The sequence below is a fragment of the Dama dama genome, chromosome 18 (genome assembly GCF_033118175.1).
Source record: "Dama dama isolate Ldn47 chromosome 18, ASM3311817v1, whole genome shotgun sequence".
Lineage (NCBI taxonomy): Eukaryota > Metazoa > Chordata > Mammalia > Artiodactyla > Cervidae > Dama > Dama dama.
In genome coordinates this window covers 41624355-41647007 of record NC_083698.1, presented here as the reverse complement: position 1 = coordinate 41647007, position 22653 = coordinate 41624355, and the positions used below count along the sequence as shown (strand labels likewise).

The window sequence follows — 22653 nt, the reverse complement described above, 5'->3', positions numbered from 1 at the left end:
TCATGTTGATGTATGGCAGAAACTAACACAATATTGTAAAGCAATTATCCTCCAGTTAAAGGGAAACAAAAAACAAAGCCTGATTCCAAACCCACTCCCTTAACTATCGTTAACAAATTCCTCACTCACCCAACCCAATCGTGCTTTCCGTAATCTTTCTTTGGCTCTTGAAAAGTTCCCTGAATTTTCCTCAGACCAACCTGGGCAGACCCCTTTCCCCCCTCCTCTCTGGATCTTTCTGCCCTTTAGCGAACCCTTTGTCCTAGTCAATGCAATTCAGTTCAGCTGGCCAGGTAGTTTTCAGTCCCTGCCCTCGCCTCTTCCCTGTGATCTGCACAGCCCAGGTGATGAAGATAGAATGGTCTTTAGTGGATACTTATGAGATGGGGTGAGGCTGGGAATACCCACATGCTGTTGGTGGTGGACTTTTTAAAAATTTCACAATTAACTTTTATATTTCAGCAAAAATATACCAACATTGTTAGGGAGATCAAAGCAAAGGATCTTGAAATCCGGATACACAGGAAGAAAAAACGTGAAATTCATCGGAGGTAAAAATTACTCGAGGACTTATCTAGTCAGTTTAGAGAGGGAAACAAATATTTATTTCACAAGTTTCAAAAATTCTTGTGTTTTCACAGACTCAGAGAGTTTGCTAAACTGTATGACACTATTCGAAATGAAAGAAACAAATTTATTAACTTACTTCACAAAGCTCACCAGAAAGTCAATGAAATAAAAGAAAGGCATAAAATGTCATTAAATGAACTGGAGATTTTAAGAAATAGTGCAGTTACTCAAGAAAGGTAAGTCTTACAGTAACTACTGTCCTTTCAAAAGTTTCTCTTCTGAGTCACTGAATGATAAAATACCCTGGGGATGATAAAGTAGAAAACAAGTCTTCTACAAAACTAGAAAAGTCCTTGCTCACATAGCTTGCTTTAGAGCTGACAAGCTAAGCCTTTGAATGTGATTCCTTGTGCTTCTACTTGGGAGCTGTATTTTTTTTAAGTGAGGGGAAAACTAAATCTGTAACTATTCTCATTTTATTTTCATCTATTCATCTAGAAATAAAAGCACAAATTTGACAATCTGCATTTAAAGTTAGAAGACAATCAAATGTTAATTAACCAACCTAGTATCTAATATGCTTGTGGGAGGCAGTATAGCAGAGCTGTTAAGAGAGGTGACTTTTCTAGACTCAAATCCCAGTCCTGCCACTTACTAGTTGTGTGACCTTGGGCAAGTAATCCTAGCTCTCTGGGCCCACTTTTTTTAACCCATAGAAATAGTCCTTTATATAGGACTTTTTGTTATTAAGTGAATTAATCCAATGGTTGTTTTTAAACTTTATTATTTACCATGTGACAAGATCTGGTGGACTCTCCCACCTGTATTTAGTCCCTGATTCATAGAATCTATACAACCTGAACTTTTTCTGGTGGCCACTATTGCCCAGTTTTCTTTTCTAAAGATATTACAAAATAGGCTCTTGTTTTGGGGGTAGTGGAAGGGAGGTGGGCGTAGAGCTGGGAGGGGACTGGTACGAAAAGACAAAGCTATCATCCTAATCCGGTTCTCATCCTACATGAAAGCAAATGTCATTTCCAGAGGCCATGCATTCATTTGGCATTGATTCTGATGCCATATTAAGTCAAGCACTACGTTAGGTCCAGTGGACATTGTCAGATATAACCACCTTCACCCTCAAGACAGCAGAGTCCCCTGGGGACAACAGAACAGTAAATGAATCACTGTAGTCTCTTGCTTTGATAAAGGGGAACAGCAGATTCTTGGGGCACAAAGGAAAGATGTCCTAGTCCAGATTAGAGGAAGTTGGAGACTTGGAAAATTACAGAAATTCCAAAGAGTATGACATGATGAATATCATCATTACTATTACTATTGTCATTTCAAGGAACATACTAAGGCAAGAGCTACTTTGATAGTTTATCTCTGAAGTCTTCATTGTTTTTAAAGAAACTAAAGGAAGTTATAATCATACCCATTTTCCCATTATTTTTAAAGAAAGCTACAAAATTCTATGCTGAAGCACGCCAACAACATTACCATCAGAGAAAGCATGCAAAACGATGTGTGCAAAATTGTAGCAAAACTTCAAGAAATGAAAGAGAAGAAAGAAGCCCAGCTAAATAATATCGACAGACTTGCCAACATGATCACAATGATTGAAGAGGAGATGGTACAGCTTCGAAAGAAATACGAAAGAGCTGTTCAGCGTCGAAATGAAAGGTGAAAACCAGGAACCTGATGTGAGAGTAAAGAACCCAGAGATCTGACTTAGAAATGTTGCCCATTTTTCTACGTAGACTTGACAGGACATTTGACACTTAGATGTCATTAGCCTCTGCAAGGCGGGGAGGGGGGGCTGTATGCTTTCCTTGAAAATAAGACGCTTTGTCCTCGTAAGAGAGACAGGCAAGAGTAGGGTTTGGGAAGCTGCTAGCTTAAAGATCACAGTCCTTTCTCAGGCTACCATTTAGGATACTATCAAATTATTTCAGAATAACTGATATAAATAACAAGTCTTTGGATCTTATATTCACTTTGGGGACAGATTTATTAAATGATTCATCCAGTACATTTTCTCAGCAAGTAAGTATCACCTTCAAGAGGTGTTACTCTTGAAACATTACTTCTCCCAGCTATAATAATATTAGTCGATTACTACTTAACAGTTTTCCCAAGTTTCTTGTGCTCTAAGAAATCTGGCATTTGAGACTATAGAACCCTGTAGTAATTATGTCAGGCATTGTTTTTTTTTTTTTTTTCATCAAACCTTGATTGTGTGCTGTTCTGTGTAAGGCTGTGTTCTGTGTAAGTGCTGGGCCCTGAAAGTAAAAAAGGTGATAAAGCATCGCACCTGGCTTCTGATGTCAAGAGATTAAAGAAGCTCAGGAGATGACCCAGTGAACAGTAAGTGAGACGAAACACAGAGCTAAGATTAACCAAATATAACCCTGTGCACACATGGGAGGTGAGAGAAAGAAAGAAAAAGCAATTAAAGATTGCTTTGGGATAATAGATGCCGACAGTATCAGGGGAGAACCTCAGGGTCCTGACGAACACAACTTTTTCAAAGGGCTGGCAGGTGTTCTCTCTGGGAAAAGAAAGTCCTCTTATGTGGCTCCTGGCACGAATCAAAGCATGTAGGCAGTGTGCTCCCAGACCCTGGTCAGTTCTGTAAGGCTGGAATTAGAAAATTCTTACCTTGTTTTTTCCCCATAGTCTCCTCAAGAGGGGTCTTTCCCCTGGCATGATTTCAAAAGACAGGATTTTGCTTATGGGGAAATGTGCATCAGAAATATTTAACTGTGAAAGAGCCTAATGGGTCTGGCAAATTGTAGAGAGCAGAATAGCTGCAAGAAACACATTCCCTGGCTGCCTGCCTGGGTACTTCTGGCCAGATCTCGGCTGGCGAGTCTGGCCCATGAAAAGGGTCTGCAGAAAATCAGACTCCGGGATCACATTGTTTGTGTGTGCGAAGTGACATTCTTTCCCACACCGGGAAAACCTTTGGGACGTGCAGATATACTACGGCCAGCCAACAACATAGTTAGCTCAGAGTCCAGATGCTAAACAACCCTCTCTGTCTAATGCCCAGAAAAATTCAAAATGTAGAGTTTAACCAGAAAGTCAACAGTGAGTATCTATTGTCTTCTGGAATTATGCAATGTTGATGTGTTATTTTGCACCTAAATCCAGAGGGAACCACAGGGACTAGTAAAACAGTGGCCTCAACATCCTCTCAGCCTTTGCCTTTTAATTTGACTGTAGTGGTGTTCAACTGATAGAGCGGGAAGAGGAAGTGTGCATTTTTTACGAAAAAATAAATATCCAAGAGAAGATGAAGCTTAATGGAGAAATTGAACTACATGTCCTGGAGGAGAAGATCCGATTCCTGAAGCTGAAGATTGCTGAGAAGCAAAGGCAGATTCACGTGACCCGGAAATCACTGCCAGTCAAGAGTGCCTTGGATGCTGACTTAGCCGTGCTCCAGATTCAGGTGGGACGTGTACTCATGACAATTCCTGGGGCCATTTGCCTTTTTTTTTCCTCCTTTGTTTGTATGTCATATAAGTTCTTTCCTGTAAATCAAGTCATGCTACTCCTGGTACCTAGGAGAACTCATGAGTTACATGTCTTCTTCACAAATGCCCTTGAACGCTGCTCCAGGGTACAATCTGTGCTTCAGACATCTGAACTATAGACTGTCTTTCAATCCCTGGTGAAACACTTTCTGCCTTTCCTGGAACTTAGACCCTCACAAATCTCAACTCTAGCTCAGCTTCTTCAGAGCTCAAAACTTGAGTCATCCAGGCTTTTGCTGTGTGTGCTCAGTCATGTTAGACTGTAGCTGACACCATGGACAGTAGCCCACCAGGCTCCAATGTCCACGGGATTTCCCAGGCAAGAATACTGGAGTGGGTTGCCATTTCCTTCTCCAGGGGCTCTTCCTGACCCAGGGATTGAACCCCACATCCTCTGCATTGGCAGGTGGATATTTTACCACTGTACCACCTGGGAGGATGATAGGCTTCCACCACCACCCACATAGTTATGTTTTTGAAGCCTGCTGGAAGATCCTGCAGACCATCTAGCTCTCTTATTTTTGATACTCTTATTCTCTAGAGCCAAGATTTTTGTTTCTTATACATTGATAGTCATCTATAGACTCCTTGTTAACACCTGTAATTTCCCTGTAATTTAGTAACGTGGCCTTTGATGTGGTTTTTTAAAAGTGGAATAAAGTCATAGCATTTAAACACAAAATAGCCAATAAATAAAACCATTAATATAAAGCTATTTTCTTCTTATGTAATAATTATACTTTTTTTCTTAGTGAAAATAGAAGAAAAAAAAACTAAAACAATTGAGGCTAAATTTTTTCCATTGATTCAATGTAGCAGGAACACATTTTAACCTATGTTTTCTAAAAAGTCATGTTTGCTTTCAGATTTTTTTATTATAAAATTAGGACAAGTTCCACTTATGAAGTTTTGTAAAACATGTTAAAAAGTTAAAGCAAAAATTACATCCCTAAGATATAATTACTATTAAACTTATGAAAAATTTAGATGAGATCCTTCTGGTCTTTTTCTAGGTATACAGGCAAATGATTTTCATTAGCTCATGCTATAGACACAGTTCTGGGTCATTTTTTTTTTTTAATCATGTCACGGAAATTTATAGGACTTTATGAAATTGGTTGATGCGTCTACTATTTCATGGCATTTGAATGTGTAATATGCTATATAGACAAAAGGATCTTTCATTTTGCACAAATATGCTAAGGTTTTGATTCCAGTGTTTCTTTAGCTATATGTTCTCCCATTCACTTCTTCAATAAGTGCAGCCCTGAGTCAGATGGATTGGATGGAACAGCCCCCAGGCCTCCCCCAGGTCTCCCACAAACTAACTCCTGCTTCCAATCAGTGGTTCATTTGGGGGATCCCCTCCTCAGATCGCAAACACAGCATCTGGTCCACTTCTGTGTCACACTCCTCTTTCCACCCGCACTGACACAAGGCCATTCCTGTGAGGTCTGTGTCTGTAAACTGACTTTACTAAGAATTGGGACACCAGTGTGGGAAGATACGTTAAAGAAATGCAAAGAAATTCAAATTGAGTATCAGACAAGTAGAGTTCTTAGGACCACCCCACCACTAGGAACAGTCACCCAGGTGTATTGACCCATGCAGCACCCCAGCCTAGCTCCATTTCACAGGCTTGTCTTTCCAGCCTTCATCCACCATCTCCCTTCCACAGCCTCACCATTCCAGATTGCCCCCCAGGGGCAATCTTAGTTAGTTCTAAGCTAAAGAACAGTTGAATAGAAAGTTTCCCTTTAGTCTTCAGACTGCATCTAATTATTTAATTGTATACTCAGCACTAATCACTTGGGCCCTTTGAAGGATATGATGTGAAGTTTTGAACTTCAGGCAAGCCCCTGCCATGTAGTGCCAGATCCCTCTCATATCCTGTTGTTTGTTATGGTGACAGTGTTTTGTGGTCTTTTTTCCTCCCCTCAATCTTCCTCTTTTTTGTATCATTTTCAGAATTCTCTTAAGGTTTGAATTTTTTGGTTCCTTGAAACAGTTTTTAATTGCCCAACAGTCTAATCCAAGGATTATCATGAGTCACATTTTCCTGCAATATTTTATTTATAATGATAGCCTCTTTTTAGGGTTCTCAGAAGTTATGTGAACTATTTTAGGACATAAGAACACCATTTTATATAGAAAAAGAAAACAGTTTTTCTTCAAGCCCATGGGAAAATAAGATCAATCAAGGTACCACTTTGATAAGCAAGTACCATATATTTTTTCCTATTTAATTCCCTAATTAACCATGGAGACATTAAATATTATTAATAACAAATACAACAAATGCTTAATTACACATACAAGGATACTTTAACTCCATATTAAGGGCAATTAGGAAGTGTGGAGAGAGAAAAAAATATTTATGTCACCATTTGAAATTCTTTTTTGCTGGGAGGACAAGAATAAATTTAAAATTTTAAATTCTACCTATATCACTCTTGGACATGTTGTCAAGTACTCTAAATGTATTATCTCTTTTAATGGATCAATCCCATGAGTTTGGGATTTATTTTCCCATTTGACAGTTGAGGAAACTAAGGTTTAGAGAAGATAAATGATTTGCTTGAGATTATACAGATTTTCAGTAGAAAAGCTAAAAGTGATGACTCTTGGTTTTTACTGTGTTAAACATCTCTCCCTATAAAACAGCTAGGTTTAGCTGCCACTCCTCCTTGGGAATTTCTGTATTTCTTCATCTACCTCCAAAGTCTCAGGGTCAACAAATATAGTTGATACTTGAAACAATATATTGGGTGTTTACCAAAAAAAAATACAAATAGTTCAGGCTATTCCTCACAGACTGTGCACTGTGTTCACCTAGTAATAAGAACTTCACTCTTCTCTGGTAGGCCATTAAGCCTATTGCCAGCAAAGGGATTTAAACTGGAGTCTGGTGTGTTGTCTACCCTGTGTGCTGTCTACCTTGGCCCCTGTAACAGCATGCAATAAAGAGATCAGGTGTGTATAGTCAGAGCTCTGCAGTATCTCATGAATATAACACAGATGGGAAGTAATAAAAGGACTGGTTATAAAGTCTTGTTTTTTTGATGCCCCAGAAGTCACCACCTTGGTTTGTATTAATAAAGTCAATTAACAGGCATCTTCCTCATGGTACCATGAGTGAGAAGAAATACTGTCTCACCCCGAGTCACAGCTGAAGGATTGTTAAGAATTCCCTTCCAACTGTGCCTGGAAGGACCCTAAAGACCCTGGGCTATGTGACTTTAAGATTTACTGAGCAAAGTTAATGTTTCTTTCTTGTTTAATAGTTTTCACAGTGTACAGACAGAATAAAAGACCTGGAGAAAAAGTTTATAAACCCCGAGGGAGAGAACAGAACACGCTTACTTCCAGGGAAAGATATGAGTGAGGAAGAAATGATCAAAAAAGTGGATGCGGTAAATGTCTTTTCTTAAAATAGCATGTTATCCCCTTGTTAATCACTGTCACAGATTATCTGTGGTACTGTGTCACATTATGCAGATTAATCCCTCATGATTCCAGTCACTAATGTAGTCCTTTCATTGTAAATTAGTAACAAAAGCTAAGCTTGACTTTAGATGTTGCCAAAAGAAGCAAAATTTGAGTGCTTTCAAGATACCCATCTCTGTCTCACAGCCCATAGGAGCAATTCTGGCATCTTAAATGAATTAGTCTTTCTGATGGAAGCACTGCAGAGGAATGACAATATGGGAGCTAGATGGAGGTGCATTTTTTTGCCATGGGGAGAAAGAACTCCATAGCACGTGTGAGGGGAGGGGATGGAGGAGGTTGAAGAGGGTAAGTCTGGACTTTGTCCAGTTCTGAAGACCTTCTGGAGTTATGAAGGCAAGGGGTTTTCACTGGGGGAGAGGGGGAATAGTACTCTAATTAGGGAAGATTTTGACTTGCATGACTTTTTTTCTCCCTTTGAAATTCTTTTTAACTGTAGCTGGAACTACAGCTGGCCAAGAAGGAGGAGAAGCTGCTGGAGAAGGATTTCATCTATGAACAGGTCTCCCGGCTCACAGACAGGCTCTACAGCAAGACGCAGGCCTGCAAGCAGGACACACTACTCTTAGCTAAGAAGGTCTGCCCAAGTCCCTGCCCTCTCTCTTCTGCTCTTCCTCCTCTATCACCCTCATTCTCCATAGATGGCTTCATTTACTGAGAAAAGCCCTGGAGAGGTGAGGCTTTATGACTAGAGAAATACAAAGAAATAAAATTTAAACTGTAAAGATGACTCTTAGAGAATCGCCCAAGGTAAGTTTCAGTCTTGTTTCCCTGAATGAATTCTCATTATAATGGGAAATTCTAAGCCTTTCAATGACAGTACACAAATTTCACTTAACAGAGTACGTACTCAAAAATAACCATCATTATCTTCACATTTCATGTGCCATGTTAAATCCTTTCTACTTTCTTGTGAAGGGAGGGCCTCACACATCCAGTAGTTTGCATGGGAATTGCCGAAATCCAGAAGCAGCCAGATCCCAGCAGCGTGTTGTTTAGTCTCTTGAGTCGTGTCTGACTCTTTGCAACCCCATGGATTGCAGCCTGCTAAGCGCCTCTGTCCGTGGGATTTCCCAGGCAAGAAGACTGGGAGTAGGTTGCCATTTCCTTCTCCAGGGGAATTTTCCTGACCCAGGGATTGAACCCACGTCTCCTACATTGGCAGGCAGATTCTTTACCACTGAGCCACCAGGGAAGCCCCCCAGAATGGAAGGGAACCATTAAAGAGAACAGCAGTCACACAGCACCACGGGGCAGAGCTGCCACCAGGCCCCACTAGTGAGGAAAGGCCAGTAACGCTGAGCTTCCTCATTCCCTAAGCTTAATATACCGGGGCTTCTGACCCAAAGCTGAGGGGTCAGGCAGAGACTGGAAGCTATACCGAGAGGAGGGAGGCTTTGCACTGCCTTTGCAGCAGGACTTCACACTGTCTGGAGTCAGAGGGTCTGCTGCCTGCCTGGCCTCCCCAGCCCCTTGGAGAATCCTTCTGTGACAGCTCAGGGTTTTATTCAGTCAGCAACAGTTACTCGAGCTGCTGTGTGCAAAAGGGGAAAGACCCAATGTCCACACATTGCAAAAGGGAGGAAACCGTTAAGAAGATACCACAGATAACAACGACACCATGCCCCCCACTGCGGGCTCCTGAGGGCAGTGGTTCTTTCTTATTCTGTTTTCCGGATGCCTCGCATCCTCTAGAAACACATTTATTGAATAAGTTGACAGTTTTGTTTAAGAAACAGTTCTGGCACACTATATTATTGTAGATCTGAAGCCTTCTTGGCCACTTTTATTTGGTTTTTCCTCTTCTGCTCTAATCACTTCCACTAATGGACTGCAGCACTTGTGCAAATCTCAGCTTTACCTCATAAAATAAGAAACCTTTAAGAAAGTTTTTTAAGCTCATAAACTTAGCCTGAATTAGCGTATCTAGAGTTTCTTTAAATGTTGCCTTCTTTTCTTTTGGGAAATGAATTTCCCTTTCTGTGGGGGAAGTTGGTTTTGCTTAGGGTTGGCTTGTCAAAGCTGATGGCAGTCTCTCCAGTGGTCAACTGGAAAGCCAGAGTAACACAAATTGGAGCTGACGAGACCATACACGTGGCCAGGAAGGTTCCAGCAGATCTAAGTCCTGTCCTCATGATTTATCTCCCCTTTCCTTTCCCCACCTTCCATGCTCTCTACCTGGCTTTCATCCTCCTCCATTTAAAATAACCTCTTCATAGTAGGCAGAGTTGGAAGATAAGACATTCAGATTCCCAGATCTGTGATTTACCAACACTAGCAAGTGATCTTGAGAAATATACATAATCTTAAAACTCAGTTTACTGATCTGTGAAAAGGGTGTGATATCAGCTAACGTGGTGGCAAGCATCACACAGTCGAGCAGAAATGGCCTGGCCCCTTGCAGGTGCTTAGCAAAGTTGCATAGCTCATCTCTCATCTCGCCTGGAGAGCTCATGGCTCCTCTTACAAGTTTCCCAAATGAACAGAAAATGGGAAATTTCAGCAAAGACTTAGAGAACCTAGAATAACACCATCCCCCCCCCCCCTTTTTTTTTTGGAGGAGAAGAGAGGTAGGTTACTTATACACACACTCAAGTGTGCAATGGCTGATTAATTAATGACATTTAAAAGAGATAATGACTCATAATTGAAGCTTTGAATGCCTATCACTTTTATTCAAATTATGCTTCCTGAAAATTAGTGCAGCATAGAAGAGTTATAAAACTTTATATTCCCAGACTTCCCTGATGGTAGAGTGGTTAAGAATCTGCCTGCCACTATAAGGGACACTGGTTCAGTCTCTGGTCTGGGAAGATTCTACATTTCATGGGGCAACTAAGCCTGTGTGCCACAACTACTGAAGCCTTGCCCTTGTTCCACAACAGAGAAACCCCCACAATGAGAAGCCCAGGCAACACAACTAGAGAGTAGCCCCTGCTCACTGCAACTAGAGAACGCCTGCGTGCAGCAACGAAGATCCAGTACAACCAAAAAAAAAAAAGATTATATTCCCTATTCCATTAAAGAGACAATGTTTGCACATAATAATTGGTCATTATATTTTCAGAGGAAAGTTAAATCACCAGCAGCAACGTTTCTGTAAGCAAATGTACTGATAAATCAGTATATACTCTAGGGAAGAAAGTGTTTTGAGGTAGGGTGTAGTTTTTGGAAGCTCACATTTGTGTCTCAAGTTACCTTGGTTCAAAGGACTGAGCAATTAAAATAGACTAAGAATGTATTCATTCCTTCATTCAACAAACATTCAGTTTTAATTTTGCCTCCTATATTCTAAGCACTGGGAACATTATGAGTAAAACAAATAGTCCTTGTCCCCATGAAGAATACGTTCCTGTGACAGGCTATAACCAAATACATTTATACTATGATGTCAGTAGTGAAAGGATATGAAGAAATACTAAGGCAAAATAATACAATAGTGAGTGTTGGCGGGTGGGAGGAGTCATCTCTTACTGCCCCACCAGGGCTACAGCCACACTGAAAGGCCATGCAGTGGGCCAGAAAGCTTAGAGGAACCACCAATTCCAACTTTTACTTCTTTTCTGTCCTTTAAAATCAAATTTTCCACTTAGTCTTATCTTTTAATTCTTTGGTTCTTTAATTCAATGATAAATAGCTTATAGGAAAAGGTAAGCACATGCGCATTAACACACACAACTAGGAATATTGCATTTCAAATTACTGTCCAGATAGCCCAGTTCAGCTCATGCTTGCTTATGACCTCATAATGATGCATCCTTGGAACTATGATCAATAAAACATACATGTTGAAGGGTAATAGCTTCTATTAAAAATCATCACAGATGCTGATTATCTTATTTAAGTCAGTGTATTAATAACTAATACAGTTCCATTCTATCAGATTCTGCCCCCTGGATAAGTAGCAAACTAGTAAGAAGGCAAAATCAGGTCAAAACTTAGACATCAAGAATATCCTTTCCCTTGTTCTTACCACCTCTTAAATATGAAGACACTAAACTATTCCCCTCAATTCTACCCACCTGGAAATCCATTGACTAGATGAACAGATCTCTTTCTTTTCCCTCCTCCTTGTCCTTATTTCACAGCCAGAGTGTTGGGCTGAATCTCTGAGCTGTCCTCCAGTGATTAATCTCTGTGAATTCCCATTTAACCTCTCCCTTCTTCAGGCAAAAATGCCACCCACTATCCCAACCAACCAGTAGCCTGTCTTCATGGAGTGTATACATAGGCTAAGCCTTGGACTTTTTAATCCTAGATGAATGGCTACCAGAAAAAGATCAAAGATGCTACTGAAAAAATGATGGCTCTTGTTGCTGAGCTGTCCATGAAACAAGCTATGGCCATTGAACTCCAAAAGGAAGTGAAGGAGAAGGAACAGTTCATCTTCACTTGCAATTCTAGGATGGAAAAGGGTCTGCCCCTCAATAAAGACATTGAGAGAGAATGGTTGAAAGTACTTCGAGATGAAGAAATGTATGCCTTGGCCATCGCTGAAAAGTCTCGGGTAAGCTATGGCTTCTGTATTTCCTACATTGCATTTGTAAAGGGTGCCAGGAAGGGCTGTTTCAGGGGTTGTCAATCCTCCCAAAATACATGAAATTTTTCTACTCCACTGTACACAGAGTCCTAACAACTCATTAGAGAGAAGCTTTGCTTTTTTAAGCTATTATGTAGGTAGTCAAAGTACAACAGTGTAAAGCATCAGAATATTCCCGGGAGAACATTTGGCAAGCACCACGTCCCATGCCAGGCCCCCCACTGGCATGGCAATGACCATGCTGGCATTGGTTTTATCTTAGATCTCTAGTCTCTGTCTCTGCAGCCCTGCTCAGACCATACCTTACTCTTCGATGTCCATCTGCTGCGGCCACCACAGCATATTGTGAGGCCTCAAGCATATGCTCATCACAAGTTTCTGCAGACTCTGCATTTGGTGCAGAAGCGATAACTCCAGCGCCACCCTTCTTCTCCCACCAATGACCTAACTCTATCACTGACTCCACCTAGGAGCTCTGTGTCCAGCTCTTCTTCCTACTCCCACGACCTTTCAATAATCTGAGAGTGGAATTAGGCATCTCTTTCAAAAGAGACCTACAACTTACTCTTGACTATGGGGCGGACATCCCCAGAAGATCACTGTTCACTCCCTAAGCCGAGAAAAAAGTGTATTCCAAACACATACTGAGAATTCTTGAAAATAGGGTCTGACTTATCATTCTTACACTCACTGCCTAGGATTGTATTTTTGAAGGCATTCAGATTTTTACCTGTGGTGTCCCAGCTGTCATTTGCCTGTCTCCATTTTTTCCCCCAAGTTCTTTTTAATGCTATAAGAGATTCCTGTTTTCCAGAAACACAGGTAGAATCTTGAGGCTCAAAGCAAGCTGCTGACCTCTTCTCTCCTCTGATTCTATTTTACTCCTATCTCTTCCTTTGTACCATTTGCTCACCAGTGACCTACCAAATGAAATAGATTATCCTGCCTTTGTCACAGAGATGGAAATAACTAGTGCTTACGACTAAGCACCTTCACTTTCACTTTTCACTTTCATGCATTGGAGAAGGAAATGGCAACCCACTCCAGTGTTCTTGCCTGGAGAATCCCAGGGACGGTGGAGCCTGGTGGGCTGCCGCCTATGGGGTCGCACAGAGTCGGACACAACTGAAGTGACTTAGCAGCAGCAGCAGCAACGTAAGATACTGAGCTTGGAATGTGGTGACTTTAGGCCCTATCAACCAGTTTGTGGTCAACCCTAAACCCCAGGAACGGAGTGATGCTTGAGCCACATGGGTCACTCTAGTGAGAGGAAATGTGTGTGGGGATGTGTGTGGGTTTGGTGACTCTACCCTCACACCCTTTGGTCCCTTGGAATGTTGGCCAGCATAGCCAAGGGGTGCTCAGACCCAGCTGTGTCTGATGGGCCCTGGGGATGAAGTGACTTAACCACTGTTTTCAAAAACTGAAAAGGATAAATCATTCTTTGCAGGAGTTCTTGGAAGCTGAAACTCGCCAGCTGCCCAATGGTGTTTACACAACTGCGGAGCAGCGTCCAAATGCCTACATCCCAGAGGCAGAGGCCACTCTTCCTCTGCCAAAGCCGTATGGCGCTCTGGCTCCTTTCAAACCCAGTGAACCTGGGGCCAACATGAGACACATAAGGAAACCTGTTATAAAGCCGATTGAAATCTGAACATGTGAACCAACCCAGGCTTCTGAAGGAGATACTTCAACCAGGCTTCTTCATATCCACAGCTGGAAAATGTCAGCAAATAGCCCTAAATTACAAACAAATACAGTATCCACAATTACCCAACAGACAACAAAATATACTTCCTTCCTTTCACACTCATCGATTTTTCTTTTTCACTCCATCTCTTGATTACATTTCATAAATATATAGTAGTCTGAGTGCTATAAAATGCAATAAAAATAAATACCTTTTCAACAAAGTACAGAAATTGGCAGTGGTCTTTATTACAGAAAGAAAAGGAGGCCCTGCTCAATATACTCACTTTAAAGAGAAAGAAAAAAAATAGTTTAAAAGAAGAATATCCCAAGTATCACAGGGGCATAACTCACTTTGTTAAGTAAATAGCTGTATTGAAAGTTGATGTTGGTAAATCTAAACTGAGTGAAAAGCAGTAAAGGACCTTGTCTTTTTTAAAGTGACATTATAAATGATTCTGTTTACAAATAAAGAATCCTTTTGCACAAAAACAATCATGCCCTATTTTACCTTTCTTATAAACTAGATTTTCCACAATATTACAGGCAAATATACTTGTGATTACTTTCTTTTGATGCCAGATCTTTCAAAATTTCAATGAAAATATTTATAACTCTGCATGTGAAAGAGTTGAAAATGAGGCCAGTTTCACTTATTTCATTACTCTGTATTGTATTGCACCCAAATATACTTTCATGATTCTGTTTACTTTCTCATATAAAAGTACACAAGTAGATTTGAAGCCTGTGGTTTTTCCACTCATTAATATGCTCAAACTACTGTAATTTCAAATTGATATCAGTTACAGATTTAATTTCTCTACTCTGGGAGTGAGAAGTATCACATTCGTTTGTTTTGCTAAATCAAACAAAATCTGTGCCAAGCCCCCACCTGATAGACTGGATCTATAGACTGAATCTCCTCCTCAATCTAGGAGTCCTGAATCCGCCTGACTTCTTTGTGAAATCATTAAAAAGCAATTCCTTAGGAGTGCCTATAAGTGATGCTGTATAAGCTGTGGTTAATGCCAGAAAATACTGCATACTTAACACACAGCTGCTGTGCTGTAGGATCAGTAATTAGGGATTCAAAAAACAAACACATAGGAGGTATAACAATATCAAAAGGAAAAATAATTTTTAAAAATCAGAAAGGTTTGAATGCTTAAATATTACAACAATGCTACAGGTCTAGAGAGTGAGATACCACTCTGCATTGGAATGACCAGGGATCAATCACTCAGATGCAACTTTTTATCTGGCCCTTAAGCATAAATAAGATTTTAATAAGTGGAGGGGAATTCCAGGTGGGGGAAATAACCTGAGCAAGACTTGGAAGTAAGAAGACAAAAGCCGTGCTCCAGGCCCAGTGAGCCAGTGTGGTGTGAAGGGAACACTAGTACCAGGGAAGTGTATGAAGCCAGGATATGGGAGATCTTGAACGTCAAGGAGTTTGGAATTTATCCTGTAATAAATGCCAAGTGCTTGAAGGATTATGAGGAAAGTGGCGACAGGATCAAACTAGTGTTTATCTCAAATATGTGTCAGATGAATTAGACTTCAGAAAGCAACAGAAACAACCCCGGTGAGAAAAGGAAAGCGTAGGGAATGAAAAATAGTGACCTTATCAGGAGGAAAAATCAGCACCGCCTTGCTGATATGGCTCCAAGATTTTGAGCCTCAGTGACCATGAAATACTTAACCAAAACGGGAAATTCTGTAAGGATAATTTTTAGAATACAATGATGATTTTAGAAAAGCTGAATTGTTACACCAGCTAGTGATGTTTGTAATCATTAAAATTTTGCAAGTTCATGTGCTCGCTTCGGCAGCACATATACTAAAATTTTACAAGTTCACTGAGGGAAACGGTGTAAAGAGACAAAAGTAAAGGGTCATGGGCTTTTTACAGGAAGCAACTATATTATGGTCAGAATGTCACTGTAGAAGAGAAAGGGATAAAAAAGAAAACCCATTAGGCTTCATGGGGTTGGGGAACATGTTCATGGACTCATGACTCTTGATAGGAATGAAAAGGAAAAGTTCAAAGAACAAAGGAGTCAGGCTAAAACTTTCAGTGTTTTTTTTAAATGATAAGGTATTGCTAAATCAAAGTTTTATAAATATAAAAAAACACTTTACAATATTAAACACAGTTTCATCTGAACCTTCACAAAGACAAATTCTAATCTATGTATGCACATATTTTTGTATTCTACAAATTATTCTGTACTGGGATTAATAGATCTTACTTTGTTTAAATTTAGTTTTTTAAACAAGTATCCTCTTTCCAATAGAGCTTTTCTGCAACTTTTAATTTTTCTGCTTGTCACATACTCATTTCAATGACACATCTAATTTTTGTTTTTCTAAGCACTGTTCCTACATTTTTGAAGCATATTTTATTTCAGAGTATAACAGTAGCTAACTTTTGGCCTATGAGAGTACTAGGAGGATCAATCACTTGGAAGAATTTACACTATTGCATACCTCCTTGGGCAGGCTGTCATTTCTCTACACTTGACTGTTCATCTGCTGTTCAAAATGGGATGAAACACAGTGGTTTAGTTCTAGCTGAACAAAGTATCAAACTGACCTTCAGATGGCTCAACAAGGTACTCTGACTTTGGTTGCCAATTTAAAACATTGCTAAAGAATTCCTAATGAGAATGGAGCTAATAAGCAAGATTAAAATATTGGAAGCAGATATAACTGTATTTTCTCTTTATAATCCTAAAAGCATTGCGGTGTGTTTCAGAGCTGCTTCCTCTACAAACTTTGCATCCACATTGTCATGTCCTTCAAAAGCATATAGAGCTGAAAGGAAAAAGAGAGAAAAGAGTTACTATGAGGTCACAGAACATTTATAATATTGTGCCTACAACTCACTGAAATCATAGTTATTTTATATCCTAGTAAAACATATTATTCTGAGAATGTGTTGTTAAAATTTATTAATCTTCAGCACCAAGAAAGGCCATTCACACCAACCAAATGGGTTATAACTCTTAATTTTTTTAAAACCTGAAAGGTGGTTATTCCCTTGGTAATTGAGGTAGTAAACTGTATATTGCTAATTAAAACCAAATGCAATAAGATCCTACTTATCAGTAAGGGACCTTTTGGCAAGAAAAGGGTACACAGAAGTAAACAGAGACTGATGGATGCATCAAAGGAAAACAGGCAAATTCTGAGAAACAGAGGAGTGACTTACCTGGATTGGAGGACTCGATGTCTGTCAGGATGTGAATGAAGTAGTTCAGAGGCAGAAATTCTACACTGAATGATGACTTGTCCATTACAGAACTCCAGGGCTGAAAGGGAAATGGCTGTGAAGGCAGCTGATTCTCCAAAAAAGCACAAACTTAAAGTGGTAAGAACTATAAATTACTGTCCATACTTCAGCACCAAGAAAGGCCATTCATAAAATGGACAAAGCAGCTCCAAAAAAACATAAAGCAGGGCTCTGCTCCACACAGACTCACCTGTTTGTTGTAGTTCTGAAGCAGTCGCTTTACATGGTTCCGGGAAATAATATTAGAACTAACAGGATGATCCCAAAGTCGACAGATCTTCTGACCTGTAAGCTATTTTTGCAAATTAAAAAAATATGTAGAGGAGGATTTTTAGGGCAGTGAAAATACTCTGTATGATGTTACAATGAGAGATATATCTCTTTATACATTTGTCCAAACTCACAGAATGACCAACACCAAGCATGAACCCTAATGTTATCTATGCACTTCGATGATTATGATGTGTCAGTGTAGGTTCATCCATTGTAAAAGATGGACCATTCTCATGGGGCCTGTTGATAATGGAGGAAGTCATGCATGTGTGGTGACAGGGGGCATGCAGGAAACCTCTGTACCTTCCACAATAAAAAAATTTAAGTCAGTAATAAAAAATAAAAATATGGAAAATATAGAGAGGAGGCTATAGCTCACAGCAGTAAGTAAATTTACCTTATATCTACTCATAATTTTACAAGCTGTATTCCAGCTAGTTAGTCTAAAAGATGTCATCTTTATGGTTAATGACCTTGGAGAAAGGCCATTTTCTATGAGGTATGCTTCTGAATTTTGAATAAATACTCCCTTACATGCAACTCTGTGGAAAGCAATTTGTGCACTGATGTTGCCAAACTCTTTTTTTTTTTGAAATAGAGCTCATCTGTTACTCTTCAAAACTGAGTATGTGCATGCCAACCCTAAGTGATATTTTGATATGAAGCTAAAGGTTGTAAGCATGTACTCTGCCAATGTCTTGCCGAAAAATTTCAATTCCCTAAGAGTATAAGGGGGAAAAAAAAACATGTTCAGAAACCAAACTAAATGTTCAGAGATACTCCCCAGAGAGATCTAGCCATGAGAAATATGCTTTGTTTTCTATTCTTGCTTTTGCTTCGGTAAGCCTGTGAAGGTGAGACGCTGTTACAAAGCAAGATGATTAGGTCCCGAAAGGCACCAGACACCCCTTGGTGAGAGGATCATGCTAGAGATGTGAGTGCTCAAGGTATGTAAACAGCACAGAGCTGGCCAAGGCTCTCAGGGCCAGGAAGTCCACAGAGTCAGAGGCTCTGAAGACCTTGCAGTGGGATTTCTTAATTTCACAGCATTTCTGACTCAGAGAGCTAATATCCTCCACAAAAACAAGGAGTGCCTGTTTAACCCTTTCGCTCATGTTTCTCATCTTTCCTCCAACCCGGGAATGTTTTCCTGCCATGGCAGGAACAACAGTGGGAGGAAATGCAGTTCCAGAACCTTCTGACCTCACCTGTATTTAAATTTCTTATCAGTTTAAATGCCAAAAGCATGTGTTTCCCCTCTGCCTCCCCTGGACTCACAGATGTAAATATTACTGTGGTTTCCTAAGAGGAGAAAATGGTTAAACGTTCTAGGTGGTCTGTGCCAAGAAGCACACACACAGCCAGAGGGGCAAGTACTCAGTAGGTCCAGCGGGGGCAGCAGACAGAGGGTGGGGATGGATGGGATTTCTTGGAAAAGGCTGAAGCGTGAAACAATTCAATTGACTTCAACCCAAAGCAAGTAAATGCTCTTTTTGCAAGAAAAAATTGAAGAAGGTACATGCCAAGGCTTAGAAAATAAAGTATACTTCAGGTTTACCGGAGGAAGCCGCATAATGATGCTGAATTTTAGTTTTTCATTTTTCTCTGTATTGTCCAGATCTACGAGAAAGTTAGAAATTGGCAAACAAAATCAAACAAAACAAAAAGAAAAAAACAAAACAAAACAGAAATCTCTGTTTTAATATCTGAGCAAGCTAATACTTCAGTGCTTCACCCTGATGACACATGTCCCAACCTTGTTTTCCAAGATAAGCCTAACAACACTATGAAAACATTAGTTTGTGTCTCTATGAATAAAAAAGGGATTTCTTAATGAAGCCACTGCTACATATCATGAAACAGGGTTCTGAAACAGGCTGCCAGTCACAAAAGCAATTTGCTAACTTAAAACAGAATGCACCTTGAGGAATGGCAAATACTTCAATATATATTAGCAAAACATCTATAAAATACCACAGTCAAATAATTTAATAGTCATTATACTACAGACCTTTTTTCAAGTTCAAATTCCTATAGGTACTGTATCTCTCATTTTCCCTTGCATTCCAAGTGTTAATTTGAGAGGACAGAGTTAATCAGCGGAAAGCAAGCCATTTTATGAGATTTTTCTTGAGAAACAAGCCTTCAGTCTCCTATCCTCAAGTACTCTCCTGTACGGAAAAGGATTGTATGTGGATTGAGAAGTCCTTGAAGGGCTAAAGGCCCAAGGATGGTTACGGGAAACAAACTATACTCAGTAGGCCCAGCTGTGGAATCATGGAGCCCACCTTCAGCTATAGACTGAAGGCAGAACATTAAACTGTGTGTGGGCCCTTCTGAGTGTGGCAGGACCTGGAGTGACCACACAGTCGCACACCCACAGAGGCAGCCCTGGGGGTGCTGGGGCTGGGATGAGGCAAACTCAGAGGCCTTACCTTTCATGAGCCTTGTGACAGCTGCTTCTGTGAGAAGTAACACTCCGTGATCAATGTAATGCAACAGGTTATGCAAAGGCAGACAGCGGACGCCAAGGATCATGTGCAGAGTGTGAAAACCTGGGAAGAGAGATCCAGGATGATAAACACAGTCAGTCAGCAAGCATCTCCAGCTTCCCAGAGGAAATGAATCTGGTGACGGCAATAAAGCACTCAGCTCCCCGCTTGATGCCTAGAGTCAAATAAATGCTTCTTGAAGACCCTTGAAGATAAGGTCCAAGGTTCCTTCTTTGCATTATCACAACTAAGTATGGTATGTAGTAAGTTTCCAATAAACATGTATTCCCTCCACCTTGTACACCTTCCTAGGCCAAAGAGAAGAGGAGTGCATAAAAATGGACTTTTTTTTTTTTTTACAGTTCTTTTATATAGCTTTTTTATACTTTTAATAGGTCTATAATTCTATAATAAAATTGCAAAATAGAAAAATTAGCAGAAGAACTTCAAACTCCACATGCCCAGGCTAAAGGCTGATGGCCAGGGACCATTTTGTTCAAGGAGAAAATATTTGGACCAGAAGGGAACACTTTTTATGACTAATCTTTGGGTATTCCCTGGAGAAAGGCTTTTGGGGTCTACTTGAACTAAATCATAGAAAAGAAAAACTAAAATGATATGGTCAGATAGCAAATCTATAGGAATTCAGTAAAAAGGCACTCTCAAATCTAAGTCTCATGAGCAGGACTACCCTAGTTCTCACAAAGCTAGAGCTGTAAGTCCACTATTAACACTAACCCAGACACACAACATCCATGGGAGAAGAAGATATCAGACTGAACAGAAAACCAGAAAAGCCCTCTTGGATGTCAGGTGAGAGGTGCTTTGAAGGGTTGATGCCATTCCTGAGAGTGGAAATGATGTGAGAGAATGTACAGACTAGAGAAGCAGCAAAAGCCACGTGGGTCTGAGTAAACAGAGGCCAGAATCATGCTATGCTGCTTACTAGGTACAGGTAACTAAGCTTTTCTGGTCTCTTCATCCCTCAAGGAGAATCACCAGCACCTTTCCCGCAGGGCTGCTGTGAGAACTCGAGCTAGGTCTATAAAGAGCCTGGCACATGGTACAACACGGTGACTAATACCAGACACGTCCTGAGGTCTTTCATCTATGTACAGGCTCACTTGCCTCTCATATAACACCATGGGGTGGGTACTACTCAATCTTTATCTTATAAATTGGGAAACCAAGATTCACAGGAGCTAAGAAACCTTTCCAGGATCATACAGATAGGAAGTGGCAGAGCTGACATTTGAACCCAGGCTGTAGCATCTTAGTCTAGGCTTTTAACCATGTTACCTTGCTTCAATAACTGGTATTAATGAAATAATATGAACAGAGGCTCAAAGGTGAGAAAGCATGTGGCACATTCAGGAAAGAGTAAACAATCCACTTGGGTTAGAACAGGTGTGTAAGAGGAATGGTGGGAGGTAAGGCTGGGAAGGTTAATTTACTCAACAAACAGGCAAAGGCAGTGATGAGAACAGGCATGACTGCTGCTCCCATCCACTTTCCAGTCTAAGGGGAAGACTGACAATAAAATAATCACAAAATAAATATACACTTTTTAAATGACCATTTCTACAAAGGAAAAGTAAAGGGTGCTCTGAATGTAGGTGTCAGGGTTTGAATGCTGAGTGTCAGCAAGGAATCTATCATTTAGGAAACTCTGGAGAAGGTAATGGCACCCCACTCCAGTACTCTTGCCTGGAAAATCCCATGGACAGAGGAGCCTGGTAGGCTGCAGTCCATGGGGTCACGAAGAGTCAGACATGACTGAGCGACTTCACTTTCACTTTTCACTTTTATGCATTGGAGAAGGAAATGGCAACCCACTCCAGTGTTCTTGCCTGGAGAATCCCAGGGATGGGGTTGCACAGAGTCAGACACAACTGAAGTGACTTAGCAGGGGAGGCACTGGAAGCTTTTGAGCAGGATGGTTGGAGGTTCTGAATTTTACTTTCGAAATATTAACATAACAACAGGCAAAGAATGGGCTTCCCTGATGGCTCAGCAGGTAAAGAATCTGCCTGCAGTGAAGGAGACACAGAAGATGCGGGTTCCATCCGTGGGTCAGGAAGATCCCCTGGAGAAGGAAATGTCAACCCACTCCAGTATTCTTGCTTGGGAAATTCCATGGACAGAGGAGCCTGGTGGACTACAGTCCATGGGGTCACAAAGAGTTGGACAAAACTGGGAGACTAAGCACACTCTCTGCAGGCAGAGAACGGACAGGAGTGACAGTTTGCTATCAGAGGAATGAAGGCCTGCTGGGAGGCCAGTGCATGAACCTGTGCACGAGGGATCGCGGACACTGATAGTGACAGGGAGGGAAGGGACTGGAGGGGCGATGTGATGTGAACTGGCTTGGAAACTGATTAGATGTGGGTGGGGGATGACGAAGATTCACTGTCTAGCCTGCAAGGCACACATGACAAAGACATGATGGCCAAAGACAGCTGGGACTTGGATTCAGAGAGGTCGTAGAGCTTCTTTCTCCAAGCACATGAATCATGAGCAGAGGGAGACTTGAGTCCCATGTCCTGGCAACACTGAGGGTCAGATAAAGTTCAGACTCTGCCCTCAAGCAAATGTTAAGGGGATGACAATGGGATGAATCTTCCAAATGCCCTGATTCAAAAAAAAAAAAAGATTCTACTAGCTAATTAACAACATGAGATTTTTCAAATGGATTTGGACAGCCTTCCCAAGATTATTGGGAATACATGTAAATCCATGGCTGAT

General features: G+C 40.7%; 2 protein-coding genes across 4 annotated transcripts in view; one reads left to right on the top strand and one right to left on the bottom strand.

Annotated features, from left to right (window-relative positions):
* CCDC146 (coiled-coil domain containing 146) overlaps positions 1–14091 on the top strand; it is a 135606-nt gene extending 121515 nt beyond the window's left edge. For 2 of the 3 annotated variants that reach the window (XM_061165165.1, XM_061165167.1), the window contains 8 exons: positions 463–551; positions 642–806; positions 2029–2253; positions 3799–4027; positions 7397–7525; positions 8059–8196; positions 11878–12126; positions 13610–14091. In XM_061165165.1, coding sequence (XP_061021148.1) covers positions 463–551; positions 642–806; positions 2029–2253; positions 3799–4027; positions 7397–7525; positions 8059–8196; positions 11878–12126; positions 13610–13813 — 1428 coding nt within the window. In that variant the 3' untranslated portion in view covers positions 13814–14091. The remainder of the gene's footprint in view (positions 1–462; positions 552–641; positions 807–2028; positions 2254–3798; positions 4028–7396; positions 7526–8058; positions 8197–11877; positions 12127–13609) is intronic. The other variant, XM_061165166.1, reaches the window with a different exon arrangement.
* The window catches only part of GSAP (gamma-secretase activating protein), a 91327-nt gene continuing 82747 nt past the window's right edge, over positions 14074–22653 (bottom strand). The window contains exons 27-31 of the mRNA XM_061165169.1: positions 19852–19971; positions 18975–19036; positions 17334–17435; positions 17063–17162; positions 14074–16665 (exon numbers count right to left, since the gene is read on the bottom strand). Coding sequence (XP_061021152.1) covers positions 16574–16665; positions 17063–17162; positions 17334–17435; positions 18975–19036; positions 19852–19971 — 476 coding nt within the window. The 3' untranslated portion in view covers positions 14074–16573. The remainder of the gene's footprint in view (positions 16666–17062; positions 17163–17333; positions 17436–18974; positions 19037–19851; positions 19972–22653) is intronic.